Source organism: Aspergillus aculeatus (assembly GCF_001890905.1).
Source record: "Aspergillus aculeatus ATCC 16872 unplaced genomic scaffold ASPACscaffold_2, whole genome shotgun sequence".
Taxonomy (NCBI): domain Eukaryota; kingdom Fungi; phylum Ascomycota; class Eurotiomycetes; order Eurotiales; family Aspergillaceae; genus Aspergillus; species Aspergillus aculeatus.
Window position 1 is genome coordinate 275,864 of NW_017962977.1, and position 16,525 is coordinate 292,388.

Below are 16,525 nucleotides of genomic sequence, written 5' to 3' on the forward strand. Positions count from 1 at the left end.
CATCAAGGAAAGTTCCTCGCTTTGATCCAGAAAGAGGCATCCATATCACGGAGACTATGAGTAAGCTATGTTTGCTACCTACAAAGTCTGGCAAGTTGTCATAGGAGCAGCTGTGTTTTCAGCGGGTACTCAGAAGCATATTTGGTAGAATTATGTCATATCATATAATCATGAGAGCCTACATGAGCTGTAAATCTCCAAAAGGAACTATCATAACAAGTCATAGATAGAATAGGGCTCCAGGCCCGCAAACGAGTCGTTCATTACAAAGCATAGACAAGATCATGGTTCTCCCAATCCGTGAGATCCATCCACCTGGCACCAAGAGTCAGCATGGCTTGGAAAGGAAGAACCAGAGTGATAGCAAGGGATGATGGAAGGAAGGTGTGGACGAGAGTGAGAGACTTACTCCTGGTTCTCCAACCGGATATACTCCGGACTCGAGCGGATGCGAGCCTTCTTCTCATTCTGTCGGCGATACCACCACCAGATCAGTCCGAGGATCATCATCGACACCCCGTAGCAGACGATGATGGTGATCTCGGCGGGGACGTAGCGGGGGGCGTCTTGCGGGCGGAAGACTTGGGGGCCTGGTTGTTGTTTAGTTATCGGGTCAAGGTTGAGGGAGGTTGGCAGGTCGAGGTTGATGGGAGAGTAACCCCTCCCCCATCCGTCATTCTCTGTTAGGAACAGATAGTACACTGGAGAAACACATACCGATGATATTGCCCGCACAGTACCCAATCAGATAGATCGCCGCGACGGTTGTCTTCTTGGTGTACCCGGCGACGTTGGAGGAGATCATGGCCAGCAGGGCTACAAACGAGGTGGCGCTGGCTTGAGTCAGGTAGTAGCCGATCAGCCGGCCGACATTGTTGGAGAGTGGTAAGGCGACGATGAGAATCATCCCGAGGATACCGGAGACGAGACCGCCCGCGCTGCAGAGGAGGCGTTGGTTGGTGTATTGGCCCAGAAAGCCGCTGCCGATGAGGGAGAGGATCTCCACGACGCCGCCGGGCGTGCCGTAGAGGAGAGATTGTTCAGCGGTGTAGCCGAAGGAGGTTATCTGTTCCCTTGCGTGATTAGTGGGTGCGGTGGTGGTGATGGTGGTGGAGACAGACGGAAAGATTGAGGGTGTGGAAACGTACCAGCTGACTGAAGAAATTGGTGATTCCGCCGTTGGGGATATCTGCGATGAGAGCGTAGAAGAAGAACGCCCACGTCATCGGATCGATCAGGGCTTCCTTTACTTGGTGGAGCTTGAAATGCTTGTTTCCGATACCTTGCTGGTTGACGCGAACGCGGGCCACGGCCAGAATGCGGTCTTCCTTGGTGAGCCAGCGTGCGTTGAGCTGGCTGTCGGGAACTACCCAGTAGAAGATGACGCCAAGGAGGACGGTCAGGAGGCCCGTCACGAGGAAGACGATCTTCCAGGGAGCAATGGCGGAGCCGTGTTTCTCGGTGCCGACGGCGATACCGTAGGCGACGAAGCCGCCGAGAATCTGTGCGAAACCATTGAAGCTGAACCAAATGTTGACGCGGCTGCCTTGTTCGGATTTGGTGTACCACTGTTCGATACAACCACGTCAGAGCTGGGATAGGGATAAGTAGTGTGGTATACTTCGGGTCGACTCACCTGGGAGGTTAGCAGAGCGAAGCCTGGGGTGACGGAGGCTTCGAAGACGCCCAGGAAGAATCTAAACGCACATTAGAACAGTCGAATGAGACGGTGGCAGGGTTGTCATACCGAATGGCAACAGCTCCAGAGAAGTTCGACACTGCAGCAAAGCAACACAGGATAGCTCCCCATATGATGATGCACACCGCGGAGTACTTCCCCAAAGGAAGTCTCTGTAGAAGTCTATTGGTCGGATATTCCCATGCCAGATAGCCTGGTCAATGAACTATTAGTCTTCTTGTTCCATGGCCGCGCATGACAGCACGCACCAAAGTAGAATAGACTGCCTAGCCATTGATAGTCATCGCCTTGGAGGTTGATGTCGGTCTTGATGCCCATGATACTGGCGTATGACAGGGTTGTTTCTAGACTGTGTCAGCTACATGCTGCCGCATTGAACCGCATGGAATCACTCACTGTCGAGGAAGTTCATGCCATAGACAAAGCACATGATCGGCATGATATGCCAATCGATTCTGCGCAAGAGTCGCTTGTTCGTGGCCTCGTCGAGTTCAATCACCTCTCCCTGGAGATCTTGAAAGACGCCCAGCGCCTCGTCTGCGTCCTGCGCATGCTGAAGAAGGACCGGATCCACGGTCTTTGTGGTGTCTTTCTCTTCATCAACCATTGTATGCGACTGGGATTTCTCGTCCCCCATATTCAGTGACACCGAGGAAGCAAGGAGAGAAAAGAGAAGAATGCGTTAAAGGGGATAGAAGTGTGGGGACGAAGGACGGGTGTGATAGACAAGAGGCAAGGGGGCAAGCGGAGATTGACCCAGCGCGACCAGATGGGCTTTATGACTGTCCTCTGGAAATGTCTTGGTGCAGCCGGATCGGCAATGGAATATACAACTGGCTTTCTTGGAAGAGATGGGGTTGCATGAGCGCTCATAGTCCCATAATCCCATAGTCGGAGATAAGACGCTAGTTGTTTGGCTGTTATCTGGTTTATCTGGGGTAGACGGCTTATCGACCGAATCAGGAGGGTTGGATCCCCGTTAGCTGCATGCAGTAGTTGGAGTACTAAACGATAGTGCCATCCAGTCAGATAAGAATGAGGGGGAAACAAGTTGGAGAGAGGAGAGGGGGTGAAGGAGGATGTTGAGCTCGAAGAGGTCTTTGCCACTCGTCCATTGGAGAGATTAGCCGAGTGACTCGAGGCTGGACATGATGCTCGCAGGTTGTTTTCGACTGAGGCTAGCGGAGGGACGAATCATGCTGTCGCTTATCTTGCGACGTCATGAGGCGAGGAGAGGAGAAGGAAGGAAAGTCGCTGAACAACGTCCTGCGAAGCGCGGAACTGTCACTCTTCGTTCCGCATCGGATTCCAGATCTGGAGGCCGGCGCTCTGCAACCTCGACATTAATAGCATGGCCAGATTGCATCCATCCATTGGCAGATAACAATCTTAGCCCGAGGAAAGTATAGCTGAGATATGCTAGGAGGTCCACAGACCCATCATCCCATCATCTGCCTGCCTCTACAGTTATGTAAGGTAGAGGCTGGATTTTCTGGTCTTATCTCGTCCGGTCTAGATTAGGTTATCATTTCCCATGTTATCAATCATAAAACCCACGGCCTGGATGGCACGATGGCTGACTCAAGGGATCTTATCTTCACTGCAGGATCGGTACCCCCTCGTCATTATCCGAGAACTTGGATGCTTGAAAGCAAATTAGTCGTAACATGGCATTATGTTGCTAATCCTGTACATCGTCTAAAATAAACAACTACCCCTCCCCGATTTTAGTTTCCGCTAACACGGGCCTGGTACGCCTCCCAGCCCTCCTTCTGGTACTGCTGCGCCGCCTGCACCGGGTCCGCCGCGGCATAGATCCCGCGACCGGCGATGATGAAATCGGCTCCGCGACCAATCGCAGAGGCGGGGGTCTGGTACTGCTGGCCGAGCTTATCGCCCTTGGAGGAGATGTTGACGCCCGTCGTGAACACGACAAAGTCCTCCTCGTCCGAGGCGGAGCTCGCCTCCGACTGCACCTCGCCCAGCGCCCGCGTCGACACGAACCCCATGACGAACTTCTGGTACTTGCGCGCGTAGTCCACCGAGGAGGTGGTGTACTGGCCCGTGGCGAGGGATCCCTTGGAGGTCATCTCGGCCAGGATCAAAAGGCCGCGCTCGGCGCCGTACTCGAAGTCGTCGGCCGCGGCGGTCTGGGCCAGGGCCTCCACGATGCCCTCGCCGGGCAGGATGCTGCAGTTGATGATGTGGGCCCACTCCGAGATCCGGAGGGTGCCCTTGTGGTACTGCTTTTGGACGGTGTTGCCGATGTCGATGAACTTGCGATCCTCGAAGATCAGGAAGTTGTGCTTCTCGGACAGCGCCTTGAGGCCCTCGATGGTCTCGTTGCTGAAGTCCGACAGGATGTCAATGTGCGTCTTGATCACGGCGATGTAGGGTCCCAGGCCTATGTACATATCTCGGGGGTCAATTCCTTATCATGGAGTGAAAGAGGTTTCGGCGGGCCTACGGTCAGCGAGATCCAGGAGCTCCTTGGTAGTGGTCACGTCGGCGGAGACGGTCACATTGGTCTTCTTGGCCTCGGCGATCTCGAAGAGGCGCTTGGCCAGAGGGTTGGTGTGCTTGCTCGCACGAGCAGTGTAGGTCAATTGCGACTTGGAAGACATGGCGGGGGTTTTGCGGGGTGGTAGCGGATGACAATTGTACGATGTCGGGTGGGATGTGGAGCTTTTTACTGGAATGGGCTGATTGAGGGATTAACCAGTATGTGAAGAGGTTTTCCAAGAATGATATCAGTCAAGTAATTGAGCTCAATGGCGGGGTATTGACGAAAAGTAGGCCTGCGGCAGAAAATACGATAGACGATAAAATCATACCCAAAGACTCCCCCTCCATCCTTCACCAGCCACATCGGCTTCTAGATTGCTCCACCTCCGACCGTGGGGTCAGCCACACTGCCGAATGCCGAGGCTGCGGCCCTCAGAGCTTCTCCGCCGAGCTTGTGAAGACAGCTACTGCTCCAAGCCTCGAATCTCAAGATGCTGAGCCAAGTCTCCAGATATCTTTCCACTCACTATGATCTGCTTACCATTGCAAATGATTCTGGAGCACTTACTCTAAACCCCCATAATGAGCACCAATCCTTCAGCAACCAGTCCCCCACTACTACCGTTCAGTCTTCACCCAGAGTTCAACAAACAAAATTGCTCAGATAAATGATGCAGACCTAACAGATTCCCTTACGAACATTAACGACCTTAGACTACACAGGACCAGCAGCCCATCCCCATCCCCACACTCTCACCAACTTCACCCGTGCACCCCTAGAACAACTCCTTCGCCACGCCAAAGACCGTCAACCACCACAACGCCCCCTGCACCAACCAGAACAGACCCCCCCTGTACCGGCCCTTACCCTCTGACTTGCCCGAGTACACGTATCCGTGCAAGAACAGCGCCCGCAAGACCACCCACGCCGCGCCCAAGCCCGCCGCCAGCTGCGGGTACTTCAGCCCAGCCACCAAGGTGAAGAGCATAGTCTGGGAGGAGTTCTCCAGGAAATTGGCGTGCGCGCGCTGGGCGCAGTTGAATTGCTCGGCTTTGGGCTGTTTTTTTTGGGGGTCATTATCAGTCAATTGATGCCTGGGTGGGTGAAGGGAGAGCGGTGGGAGAAAGGAAACTCACATCAGCCTTGCATTGTTCGACGGTCGCGTAGGTGTGGGGGTAGGGGATTTGGGCCTTCTTTCTGGTGCTGCCCGTGACGATGCCGTGGACGAACCCCAGGACGGGAATAGCGCCCAGCGCGACGGCGATGACGGCGCTGTGGTACCCCGAGGGGGAAATCGTTAGTCCAAGTTACAATACAGGGAGTGAGATGGCATCGATTAAAGTGACTTACCCGTAGCCCTCAGGAACAGTCAAGGTGAACATGATGGGGAAGTATAGAAGTGGGTTTGTTTTGGTGGAGTGCAAATTGGTTGGTTAAAGATGGTGAAATTGTTTAGTGATATTGCTCGTGTGGCTGATGAAGCCAGATTTCCGGTGGTTTTGTATGGATCCGGCCGGATACGGATCTTAAGCTTTCCCTGCGGACCCTCGCACAGCCGGGGTTCCGTGCTGGAATTCCTCCCCCATTTCTTACGCGTTTTTGCTGCCTGCTGATCGGTAAGCAGTAACGATGCTTCTAGGAGTTTCTCTTCTAGCTATGGTTGACGTGCCGCTTTGTTGCTCCTTGCATTATTCTATTGATTGGAAACTGCAGAGGCACTAAAGCCAGTTCAAGCCCGCTTACTGCCATTGAAGCCATTGAAGTATTGAAGAAAAGTGACGAAACAGATCAGACAACAATCTACACCCCCATTTTGCTCACACTGCCATACTTCGCTTGCCAGGCAAAGAAATATAACAGGGCTCCCAGAGGTTGACCCACGAGGCAGAAACTAACCCAGAAGATCGAGTTTCCTATCACCCGGCCTGATGGGTCCTTGATCTTTTCTAACGGGGCCGTGATCGCAATCAGCGGCAATTGAAACATCATTCCCGCAAAGGCGACTCCTGCGTTTGGATCAGAATCAATGAAAACGAAAATGCAGATTGTTATGCTTACCAATCAGATTATGTGTCGGAATACCAACCAGCATCTCGTGGAGAATGGCGGAGACCAGAAATACAATAGTACTCGCCGCGAGCGGACTCCATCCTCGTCCGACGAGTGGCGAGAACACGTGCCGCTTCATGAAAAGATACACAGGCCGATTCCACGACCGCCAGTACCCTCCGAGGCTGGAACTGTTCCACCAGTCGGTATAGAATTCGCGGTCACCGAAGCGCAGAACTTCGGCTAGCGCATTCAACAGTGACTGAAACACTGCAAAAAAGCCGGCCAGCCAGATCACAAGGGAGATGGTGGATAATTTCATCACTCGCTCCATGATCGACGCAAGATCCATCACAGCGATCTTGTCAATGGAATTTCGGAGAACGGGTGCCGCGTATTGAGCGGAGAGAAGCCAGATGAATACGGTCAGGCAAAAGAACTCGAACAGACGCTTCGCCACAAAGGACCATCGAATGTGTGATGACCTCGGATAAACGGGTTGGTAAACCAGAGTAGGAGCCAACCAGAAGTATATGAGATTTCCGAGAGTGATGTTGCGGGGATACGGGCAGGACGAGTAGATCTCGGGGAGTGCTGACTCCATAGATGGGTTGAGCATTGCCTCGCGTAAGTCACGATTGGTGAAGGCATACGAGCAGATCTTGAACGAGACGATCAGAGCCTGCAGTTCACACAACGTGCCAATTCCAGGGTGATGGATGTAGAAGTATACGACGAAACTGGTAACCCCAAGACTCAATAGAGTGTTGATGCAATGGAAGAAAGCAGAAAGCCACCAGGTAACCCGGAAAGTCCGCTGGTCGCGCTCAGCTGCCTCCGCGGAACCATTCTTCTTTCTTTGGCCGATGACCTGCTTGGCCTGCTTCGACGCTGTCAATTCAATGAGATAGGAGATGAAAAGGTGATACGGGACGAGGGCGAAGAGGATCGATCCTAAGACCACGTCCTGTTTGCGGTAGTCATGACATTTGATGCAGATAAGAACGCCATACTACCCGGCGCCGTTAGCCTCGGCATCTCAGTTGCCTCCACATGATAGAGGATCTTACCTTCATGAAGTTCTCAATGATGAGTCGAAGGTTCATTGCCACTAAAGACGGAGAGAAGACATGAGTATTGTCCCAGCGGCGTGTTTAGCAAGACTGGTCAGGTCAATCTCACCTAGGACGATCACCATCAAATTGCGGAAGCCGAGAAAACTCGCCGTCACATTGGGTTCGCGCGTGAGACTAGAATGACGCACTTTGGCGTGATATGCTGCTACATGTCGATATTTGCTTCTCTTCTTTTCCTTCTTGACCCCAATTGTGCCCTCTGCGCCATTTGCGCCAGTTGTAGATGTTTTTCGGTTTGTGGTCGCGGACGACGAAAGAGTGTCGTCACTGCCAGTGCTCAGAGCACCTGTAGTGTCGGAGATCTCTTCGGCGGAATGCATGGATGAAATCGCGTTGAGAAGTTCAAACCCCTAGCTTATCCAGTAAGCTCGCATCCCAGCTTGGAGGTTGAATGATGGCTGTCCCAGGAGGTGGTTCGCTCGGACAAAGAACTCGTAACGGTCAAAGACAATTGCGGAGATACAAAGCGGGACGCAGGACGAGGGATCCCACCTGGGTTTAGACACTCAAAGATCATGACAGGAGACGTTGGAGAGAAGAGGGGGGCAGATAGGGATTAATTATAGAGCAGTGGGGGGGGAAGGAAAGGGACCAATTCTGTGGAAACTGGAAAGACCCGAAGCAGCGCGGCGGGGTTCAATAACAGTTCTAGGTCCAGTAGGTTAATCGGAGCAGCTTTTTTAGTTTGTCGCAAAAAGACCGTTATTTTAGCTGCTTAATCTGACAGGGCAACGTGCTGCAACCTTGGGGCTACAGAGTTAGGAAGGAGACGGGGGGGGGGGAGTTCCAAGAAAGCTACGTACTTCGCCGGCGTAGTTGGCAGCAGCAGCAGTAGCAGCCTGCAGTTACTAACTACTACGTAGGAGGTAACAGTAACTTACTTCGTACCCGTGAGTCTGGCCAGTTGCCCTCCTCTATTCCGATCCCCGGCCAATGATGCTTTCTGCCGCGCCGCCGCCCCCTCCCCCAAAGTAAGTTTAGTTCATTCATTATTCACCGTCCAACTCCCTCCAAACACCAAACTGCTCCAACCGCCAGTCAGCCTGGAGGACAAACACTAATTTATCCCCTTCTTTATTACGAACAATCAATTAAAGCTACTGCATGCACGACATGTTGGGACAGTTCTAGCTGGGATCTTGCCACTTTGGTTGAGGTCTGGCTTCCTGCGCGTCTTCGTATTCGGCATTCTTCCATGCTTGCGACTGTCTCGCCCATCTTTCCGTCATCCTCTTTCCCTGCCTTACACTTTCCCCAACGATCCCTAGCTCCGATTATCTCGACCTCTCCACTGCGTTGCAATGGCTTATTACGATGACTCTGCTGGAGACTCCCAGCCCTTCGGAAGACCTCCCAAATCCTACGAAGGCAACATCGTGGGACCGCGACGACCAAGTACGTTTTATTTTTCTCATCCGTTGCCCGTCGCGAAGGTCTTGTTAACCGTCGCCCATTTTTAGGACTGGTAACCGACTATGGCTCTTCACTGGTACAATGGATGCGCACACGACAGCCTCGATACAAGGGGGGCCACCGCCTGGAGGTTGAAAGACCCAGTGCGAGCTATGTGATCGATGTGAGTCGCGATTTTCCAGCAGGTTTGAGATTAATCAATTAATATGCTCGCGGTTCCTTTGTCTCTAGATGCTGCCACCGTTGGCACGAATCCACAACCCCGCCGACACAATTCCCGTCCGACACTTGCACCAATCTATTGGAAAGTCCAAGAAGCCGATCACAGTCGTAAGATGGACGCCCGAGGGAAGGCGTCTGTTGACGGGTGGGCACACCGGAGAATTCATGCTGTGGAACGGAACTGCATTCAACTTTGAAACGGTCATGGACGTGCGTATCGCCGATCTCTGATTATACGCAGTCTGCAAGTTCGACATTTGCTGATGGGATGTACAGGCGCATTATGACCAATTACAAGCCGGTGTCACTTCGCTGGCGTGGTCTCACAGCCATGACTGGTTGATCTCGGGTGGGCAGAAGGGCGATGTGAAGTATTGGCGGCCCAATTTCAACAACGTCGAGACGATTGATGATGCACACCACGACGCCGTACGAGATCTGGCGTGGTCTCCAAGCGACACCAAGTTCCTTTCAGCTTCCGACGACACTACCCTCAAGATCTTCGACTTCACCCAAAGGACTTGCGACACTGTCTTGACAGGACACAACTGGGATGTTAAATCATGCGACTGGCATCCCACGAAGGGGCTGCTCGTTTCCGGCTCCAAAGATCACCAGGTCAAGTTCTGGGATCCTCGAACGACAAGATGCTTGACAACCCTTCATAGCCACAAGAATACGGTCACAACGACACGCTTCTCGCGCGTCAATAGCAATCTGCTTGCCACTTCGTCGCGTGACCAGACGGCAAGAGTTTTTGACTTGCGCATGATGCGCGATATTTGCATCTTGCGAGGTCATGAAAAGCCAATTTCCTCTCTCACATGGCACCCCGTTCACAGTTCCCTCATCTCCACGGGCAGCGAGGACGGTTCATTGTATCATTACCTACTCGACGAGCCTAATCTGCCAGCTGGCCAAATTCCCACGATTGCTCCGTACGACAGTCCGGACCCCGCAAACACACCTGCACAAGTCATATACCCCGCTCATCGGGTACAGTACGCACATGGGGCTACTATCTGGTCACTCGATTGGCACCCTCTTGGTCACATTCTTGCCTCGGGTTCGAAGGATAATTTCACCCGGTTTTGGTCTCGCGCTAGGCCCGGAGAAACTAGTTACATGAAAGACAGATTCCATATTGGCGAAGAGGCGGCAGAGGCGCAAGGGACATGGAGTCGCGGGTTTGGGAGACGACAGATGCGTGAGGAGGAGGAGCAAGAGCTGCAGGATGAAGCTGAGGGTCTAGTTGATCAAAAGAAGACTTCTGGACCCCAAGGCCTTCCAGGGATCCAGGCGCAGCCCGGCGGTGTGCCCCAGCCGGATGGGTTCGGCTCATTGTTGCCAGGAATCGGCGCTCCTCAGCCTCTACCGCAGCCCGGCTATCCTGCATCAATGCCTCCAATGGATCCTAGCCGTCTGGCGCAATATCTATCTACCCAGCCACCGCCCCCGCCGAACAACTTCCCCCCAACGACCGGGTTTCCCAGCTACCCGATGCACCACGCTATGTCGGGACCCCCGCCATCAAACGTCGATCTTGCGGAGCTTCAGAAGCAGCTTATGTCCCAAGGTATCCCTTTACCAAATTTCCCTCCACCGAACCATGGCGGCATGCCTGGAGGTCTACCCGGCTTGGGTGGTGGCGGTGCACCCGACAATGGGTACGGAAGATAGCTCTCATGAACTGATAGAACTATATTGTCCTGGAGGTCTGGCCGCATCGTATGTTGGTAATTCGCCATGTGATATACACACATGTTGCGCGAATGCTTTTTTTCTGTAGTCCTCTCTAGAGACCGGTGAGACTCCGATACATCACTAGGCATAGATAGCATGCCTTGAACCCATGGCCTGCAAGGAACTGGACATGTCTGTATTTGAATGAGCATCATGAAGGCATCTTGACCCTCGGTCTGTTCTCTTCATAGACCACCTGGCATTGGGAAGCTCGATAGAATGAGGACCAAGACATTAATACCACCCCATAGAAGGGGGATCCATGTGGACATTCTGAAATTACCTGCCTCGTAGACAGCGCCGAGACTGTTCCATTCTTAGTAAATATATTCGGCAGCGAGAGCATAGACTTTATATACTCACACTAGACCAACAATACTCCCAGCTAGGAGCGCCTCTATGCCCCCGATGGCTAGATAGAATGCGGGCACAGCTAGACAAGCCTTCCAACTTCGACATTGCATTGCCACTGCCCATGCTGCAACTAAGAGATGACTACCTCCATAGAAGATAAAGGTCCAATAGAAGGTAAATCGCCAGATGTCCCGTGTGTAGTAGAGATAATTAGCTCGGGACTCGCTCGCCGGTAGTAGCTCATAGAGCGAGGGAAATGCCGGCGTCTGGTAGTTGATCGGCACACGATTATTGGCCATCTGATCACAAGACAGATACTCTTCCAAATTGCTTTCGCAGGTTCTTAGAAACTATACAGCTTGTTGATCAGATGACGAAACCATAATATCAGCTAGAAGTGAGACGGGGCTAAAGGGGAAGGAGGGAGCAACTGATAAGATCCGCAACGGCCGATGGTGGCTGCAAGCTTGTTTGCACTGTTTGCGATAGACGGTGGGCATATACCCACTTTTAACCTCGGCAGGTGATCTGGGGTTCTCCGCGGTAACATCGCCGCGGCCCTCTTCCGTCTTATCTCTCCCTCTCATCCTAAGGACGTCTTCTTCAGCAGCTCATGTTCCTTTCTCGGACACAACGATAATACCCGGACCCTAAGATGGCAACAGAGCGCTCCTTGGGTGCTCTTCTGCGGTCGCTCCAGACCTCGTCCGATTTGCATGATGTCCTCGCGTAAGTCGTCAAACTGCATCCGGCTGCTCTCCAACATTCACTGACTGCCTTATCTGCCAGCTTGCTTCCGACGGCAACGAGCCTCTTATATGTGCTCGGAAACCCATTGAATATCACCCTGCTTGCATCAAATCTGCTAGCCGCCCCAGCCTTGTGGCATGGTCCTGTCGATCTTCTTGCATGTCGAAAGATCCTTAGCGTCTTCAACACTGCCGCCATCGCACTTCTGCAAAATGAAGAGTCGGAGGATCCTAGAGTCTCGTACATGAAGCCTCGGAAAATTGAGCGCGAAGATTGGGTCAAGGCGATAGTTAACGGAGCAGACGACAAGTCGCCGCGATGGCGACATGTTATTCTGATTGGCGGGGTCCTCCTGGGCTTCGAAGGCCAAAAGAGACAGGGTTTACCATCGCAGGTCCGGAGGAAACTTGAGTCGGCTCTCGTGACGGCCGCTCAATTTGCTCTCGAGGAGTTGGATCCCCAGAATGAGCTTGATGGTCGGTGCATCACCATGGTACTGAACTATACCTTCGAGCTCATATCCGACTATGAGAAGAGCAGGCTGGACTACGATCGCCTATTGCCAGTCATGGTCAATGCGACGTTCGCATCACCGGAGGGCCTTGAAGGAGGGTACTTTCTTGGGACCGTTGACAAGGATGTTGTTGAGGCGCCTGGGAAACGGTTCCAGTGGTCAGCACAATCCGATACCTTTGTTCGCGTGACGGCGATTTCATCGAGTCCGCTCGTGTCTGCCTTGGGCCCTCTATCCCGACTCATTGCCCACGCGGTTGAGAATGTTCAAGATCCAGGGTTAGTCGCACGATCCATGGATCAGATCACGGATTTCGTGCGGACGTTGATGGTTCAGTGGCGTCAGAATAAACTGTCGGAAGTGGATCGGGCTGAAGAGGCGGAATTCCTGGATCCGGAGTCGCTAAGGAGCACAATCCCGGGGCTCTGGAAACTGCTTCGCAACTGCTTGTATTCGATCGTGATTGTTCTTCGGGCTGTTCTTGGAAGGGTTCTCAATGACCATATACTGGCTGCTCATCAAAGTGAGTGACTCGGTTGGAATCTCGTGCTGAATCGCAATACTAACCTCTGCCAGGTGCGCCGTTCCTGTCCATGCAAGCTTTACACATACTTCGCAACCTCTATTTCATCTCGTCTCGCATTGGTCAGAATGCTTCATCGCAGCATGTGTTTGTGACCTTGACTGCGGTGGATATCCTTGCGCAATACCCTGACTTGACCGAGAACTTCCTTCGAAGCATCAAACCCAGTGAGCTGGGTCAAATCCCTGCCCATCCGGCTGAAAGATGCTTGGATCTTTTCTTCCTCAATACTTCCGAGCTGTTTACTCCCGTCTTGTCTTCCACGTTCAGCGAGGAGTTGCTTATCGCTGCTGCCACGCCGTATCTTCCGGCAGGCGGCAACAACCATCTTCTGGAGATTTTCGAAGCTGCCCACAGTGTGGTGTTGGCTGTTTTCGCCATCCCCCACAACGCAACTATTGCAGCCAAACACCTGCCCTTCTACATCGACAATCTCTTCGCCGTAAGTCATCCCGTCTCTGCTTCCAGTACGATAATCAATTAACCGACTACTCATAGGTATTCCCCAACAACCTCTCTGCCCGTCAATTCCGCCTCGCGTTCAAAACCGTGATCCAGGTCACGGCACCCCCTTCTCCGATCGCCAACAGCCAGCCCCTTTTCCCGTCTGTCCTCTTGGAGGTGCTCTACGACCGAGCCCTGCACGCCACCTCCGACAAACTTCTCCCGCAGCCGGCGTCAGGCGACGCCGACGAAGGGGGTCCCGAGCTCAACGCCCCGCCGCCCGTGACCGAGCAGGCGGCCCTCACGCTGGCTCTGATCGACAGTCTCTGTTTCCTGCACGTGGACGAGCTAGAGGACTGGCTTCCCCTCACGGCGCAGCTGCTGACCGCGATCCGCGCGCCGGACATGCACAAGCTCTGCGTGGGGCGGTTCTGGGAGGCCCTGAGCAACGGCGAGATGGACGTGGAGCGCGCCCATTTCTGCGTGACATGGTGGAGCACACGGGGCGGGCGCGAGATGGTGCTGTTTGGGGCCGCCGACATGAGTGACTCGGTGACTGCTGCGACTGTGGAGGGAGAGGCTAGCGCCGCGGCGGAGGCTGAAGGGGCGTTCATGATGAGCGGTGCCCTTGGAAGTGTTGGGAGGGAGAGTAAACTCTGAAGCTGCCGCGTTCTTTACGGATTGTATATACAGAAGGAGATGGATGCATGCATGCTGACGTTTGTTGTGCAATGAGCGGGAGCGCGAGGGCGTTTGGAATTGCTTTTGCTTTACTTTGGATTATCTGATACCACTCACGCGCTTGCTGTACACAACTGTTAATACATTTATTGGGAGCCATAGCTCGTGTCTCTTCGATATTATGGATCTTTGGTAGATTAGAAGGTACAGTACAGTACGTATTGAATCTCAAAGTAATGAATGGGAGATCAATGACTAAATGACAGATATCACAACCCGAGTCCCATATCTACCATGCCCGAATCCCCAGATCTCACTATACAGCCAACACCCTTCCCCGATTGTCAAGAGAGGGCTTACTGCCCAGAACTCAAACAAACGGAATCCCCACCCAACTCCTCTTCCTATACTCCCGATATTGATCCCCGAAGAAAGCACAGAGATAATTCTCCTCTCCTAGACACAGAAAGATCTTAGATTAGCCTGACCCAACAACCAGCAAAAATGATCCAAGCCCAACAGGAAGGGTTAGGTAGGAATAAAAGGGGGGGGGGGAACACATACTCCTCACGCGCAGCCGGAAGAACCGCCACAGGACCAGGGCATATCCGACGAGACAGGCGACATTCCCCAAAACGAGCTGGGTGCCGATGCCCCACCAGAAGAAGCCGAAGTAGGACGGGTGCCGCAGCACGCGGTAGACGCCGTGGGTGATCAGGCGGTGGTCGTCGCGGCGGGCCACCTGCACCGTGTGGTTGAAGCTGCTGCCGGCCTGGGCCATGGCGACGGAGCGGATGGTCTGGCCGAGGACCATGAGGGTGAGGCCGAGGACGACACCGAGGGGGAATCGGAGGCGGTATTCATGGAATTCTGACGAGCTTTCAAAGGTGTAGATTCCCAGTCGGGACAGTAGGGCCAGGACCTGGTGCTGGTGCTGGCCCTGGTGGTAAGTCGCCGGGGCTAGGGTGTTGGTGAGTAGGCATTCGAGGAGCGCGGACCCGTGCGCGACGTTGTAGGCCCAGCCGTTGGAGGTCAGAAGGAAGGCGGTGGTGTCGGCGAAGCGCGGGTTGTAGGTTGCTGTGGTGTAGTACTCCAAAAAGTGGAAGAGGCTGAGGCTGGCGAGGAAGAAGGGTAGGCGCCACAGTGGGGTGGTGGTCAGGAGGAGGAGGTAGAGGGTTAGGCTTGTGGTGAGGCCCAGGGTTGTGCCGAGGAGGAAGGCGCGGAGGGAGATTCCGGAGAGGGATTTCGTGCCCGTGGGGAGGTTGGAGGGGTCGAGGGGCGGTGTTGGTGGTGAGGGTGAGGGGGATGCGGACGGGGGTGCGGATGCATTTGCGGATGCGGATGCGGATGCGGATGGGGTCGACGGGTGCGAGGGTTGGTAGGCGCGGTATTGGGGCGTTGTGAGGGAGATCGGGGTCGTGGTGGCGGGTGGTGTGCTGCTCATTTTGACGATAGGGGGGTTTAGGTGGTGGTGGTGGTTGTTGTTGTTGTAGGTTGGGTATGGTGTTAGTGGTGGTGGTTGTGGTGATGTCGGAGATGCATTGCTTAAGGGGGAGGCGGGGGTTTTGTTATGGTTTTGGCTAGTGTCTGAGCATGATGCGACAAAGACTGTTGATTGAACGAGCGGACTGCTGAAAGCGAGCGAGAACAATCGCAGCGCAGCGGGCGTGGAGGACAACAAAGATTGTTGTTGTTGATGCTTCGTTTTCCTCCATCGGTACTTTACCTCCGCGCCGCGCTGATTCCATGGTGTGGCCCGCCGGTCTTACATAAGGTGGCCCTGCATGGGTGATGACTGGTCGGGAACATCTGGTCCGTTGCAGTAGGGCGGTTTTATAGTTCGCACTCAATCACGAACTCTTTCAAGAACTTTCCTTTGTTTGCGGTTCCATCCCGAGCGTGAGGCTGTCTTCAACGCTCATGGACATTTACTCGTGCTGGTGTGTCAATGGAATGCAGCTTGGGAGTCAATAAAGCGAGCTGGAGTAGCCACTCACGGTCTGGCGCGGGCTTCTTCTCAAGCTACTCAATGAGGATACGTGCATATCCCTCTGGCTGTTCTACCATCGATGGGGAATCTGTGAATTCCTTCCAATGCGGAAATATGCTCGCATCCGCTCTATGTCTGTCTTGGATTCATAAACATAATACTCATCAATAATGCACATGGCCCTGCACGCAGGCTGCGATCGAAAGGCTCTTGTACATAGCTCTGGATCGCTGAGCTAGCAATGATTGACAGACAATCGGTCCCAGAAGAGTCAGGTACAGATACCGATCTCCAGTATGCCATATCAGACTGTCTATGTACTGGACTCAAAGCGGACTGCCATACACCGAAAGGGGTATTATCCTCCCTAGGTCTACGAATTTAGCAATACTAAAAATGATATCATGACACTTAGCATACCCTATGAAACTGCCACTCTGC

General features: G+C 53.5%; 8 protein-coding genes across 8 annotated transcripts; 2 read left to right on the forward strand and 6 right to left on the reverse strand.

Moving 5' to 3' along the window:
• Positions 1-263: 263 nt before the first annotated feature.
• Positions 264-2,336, reverse strand: ASPACDRAFT_22210 (allantoate permease family MFS transporter; the record flags this gene model as incomplete). The annotated part of the gene is made up of 8 exons (XM_020199093.1): positions 264-315; positions 410-590; positions 718-1,066; positions 1,149-1,568; positions 1,637-1,697; positions 1,748-1,892; positions 1,948-2,043; positions 2,096-2,336. 8 exons carry the CDS (start codon positions 2,334-2,336, stop codon positions 264-266), a joined length of 1,545 nt encoding a protein of 514 aa, XP_020059733.1.
• Positions 2,337-3,273: 937 nt separating this feature from the next.
• On the reverse strand, positions 3,274-4,506 carry pyrG (orotidine-5'-phosphate decarboxylase pyrG). Its single transcript, XM_020195518.1, has 2 exons — positions 4,167-4,506; positions 3,274-4,103 (listed from the first exon to the last, which is right to left on the reverse strand). The coding sequence occupies exons 1-2, from the start codon at positions 4,321-4,323 to the stop codon at positions 3,427-3,429; spliced, it is 834 nt and encodes a 277-aa protein (XP_020059734.1). The 5' UTR covers positions 4,324-4,506; the 3' UTR covers positions 3,274-3,426.
• A 312-nt stretch (positions 4,507-4,818) lies between these two features.
• On the reverse strand, positions 4,819-5,613 carry ASPACDRAFT_74999 (MAPEG family protein). The gene is made up of 3 exons (XM_020204347.1): positions 5,556-5,613; positions 5,342-5,477; positions 4,819-5,262 (listed from the first exon to the last, which is right to left on the reverse strand). Exons 1-3 carry the CDS (start codon positions 5,585-5,587, stop codon positions 4,981-4,983), a joined length of 450 nt encoding a protein of 149 aa, XP_020059735.1. The 5' UTR covers positions 5,588-5,613; the 3' UTR covers positions 4,819-4,980.
• A 214-nt stretch (positions 5,614-5,827) lies between these two features.
• On the reverse strand, positions 5,828-7,849 carry ASPACDRAFT_75000 (putative diacylglycerol O-acyltransferase (DgaT)). The gene is made up of 4 exons (XM_020204348.1): positions 7,437-7,849; positions 7,325-7,365; positions 6,264-7,266; positions 5,828-6,211 (listed from the first exon to the last, which is right to left on the reverse strand). Exons 1-4 carry the CDS (start codon positions 7,708-7,710, stop codon positions 6,006-6,008), a joined length of 1,524 nt encoding a protein of 507 aa, XP_020059736.1. The 5' UTR covers positions 7,711-7,849; the 3' UTR covers positions 5,828-6,005.
• Positions 7,850-8,691: 842 nt separating this feature from the next.
• On the forward strand, positions 8,692-10,705 carry ASPACDRAFT_22393 (uncharacterized protein; the record flags this gene model as incomplete). The annotated part of the gene is made up of 4 exons (XM_020199112.1): positions 8,692-8,785; positions 8,851-8,966; positions 9,035-9,235; positions 9,302-10,705. 4 exons carry the CDS (start codon positions 8,692-8,694, stop codon positions 10,703-10,705), a joined length of 1,815 nt encoding a protein of 604 aa, XP_020059737.1.
• Positions 10,706-10,953: 248 nt separating this feature from the next.
• ASPACDRAFT_21674 (uncharacterized protein) lies at positions 10,954-11,424 on the reverse strand (the record flags this gene model as incomplete). The annotated part of the gene is made up of 2 exons (XM_020199049.1): positions 10,954-11,084; positions 11,139-11,424. Coding segments are annotated over 2 exons (417 nt in total), but the record flags the coding sequence as incomplete, so codon positions are not given.
• A 246-nt stretch (positions 11,425-11,670) lies between these two features.
• Positions 11,671-14,272, forward strand: pex8 (putative peroxisomal membrane protein Pex17). The gene is made up of 4 exons (XM_020195519.1): positions 11,671-11,851; positions 11,912-12,909; positions 12,963-13,411; positions 13,468-14,272. Exons 1-4 carry the CDS (start codon positions 11,778-11,780, stop codon positions 14,071-14,073), a joined length of 2,127 nt encoding a protein of 708 aa, XP_020059739.1. The 5' UTR covers positions 11,671-11,777; the 3' UTR covers positions 14,074-14,272.
• A 192-nt stretch (positions 14,273-14,464) lies between these two features.
• ASPACDRAFT_9016 (protein-S-isoprenylcysteine carboxyl O-methyltransferase) lies at positions 14,465-15,340 on the reverse strand (the record flags this gene model as incomplete). Its single annotated transcript, XM_020206125.2, has 2 exons — positions 14,465-14,550; positions 14,659-15,340. Coding segments are annotated over 2 exons (768 nt in total), but the record flags the coding sequence as incomplete, so codon positions are not given.
• Positions 15,341-16,525: the final 1,185 nt, after the last annotated feature.

Excerpts from the sequence above, each read along its gene's own strand:
- pyrG (XM_020195518.1), bottom strand. The coding sequence starts at position 4,323 with ATGTCTTCCAAGTCGCAATTGACCTACACTGCTCGTGCGAGCAAGCAC. Across the intron at positions 4,104-4,166 it reads GCTCCTGGATCTCGCTGACC|GCCTGGGACCCTACATCGCC; the intron begins GTAGGCCCGCCG and ends ATATGTACATAG.
- ASPACDRAFT_74999 (XM_020204347.1), bottom strand. The coding sequence starts at position 5,587 with ATGTTCACCTTGACTGTTCCTGAGGGCTACGG. Across the intron at positions 5,478-5,555 it reads ACTGTTCCTGAGGGCTACGG|CGCCGTCATCGCCGTCGCGC; the intron begins GTAAGTCACTTT and ends GGGGTACCACAG. Across the intron at positions 5,263-5,341 it reads TCGAACAATGCAAGGCTGAT|CCCAAAGCCGAGCAATTCAA; the intron begins GTGAGTTTCCTT and ends CAAAAAAAACAG.
- pex8 (XM_020195519.1), top strand. The coding sequence starts at position 11,778 with ATGGCAACAGAGCGCTCCTTGGGTGCTCTTCTGCGGTCGCTCCAGACC. Across the intron at positions 11,852-11,911 it reads GATTTGCATGATGTCCTCGC|CTTGCTTCCGACGGCAACGA; the intron begins GTAAGTCGTCAA and ends CTTATCTGCCAG. Across the intron at positions 12,910-12,962 it reads TATACTGGCTGCTCATCAAA|GTGCGCCGTTCCTGTCCATG; the intron begins GTGAGTGACTCG and ends AACCTCTGCCAG.
- ASPACDRAFT_75000 (XM_020204348.1), bottom strand. The coding sequence starts at position 7,710 with ATGCATTCCGCCGAAGAGATCTCCGACACTACAGGTGCTCTGAGCACT. Across the intron at positions 7,366-7,436 it reads TTTGATGGTGATCGTCCTAG|TGGCAATGAACCTTCGACTC; the intron begins GTGAGATTGACC and ends CTCCGTCTTTAG. Across the intron at positions 7,267-7,324 it reads TCATTGAGAACTTCATGAAG|TATGGCGTTCTTATCTGCAT; the intron begins GTAAGATCCTCT and ends GGCGCCGGGTAG.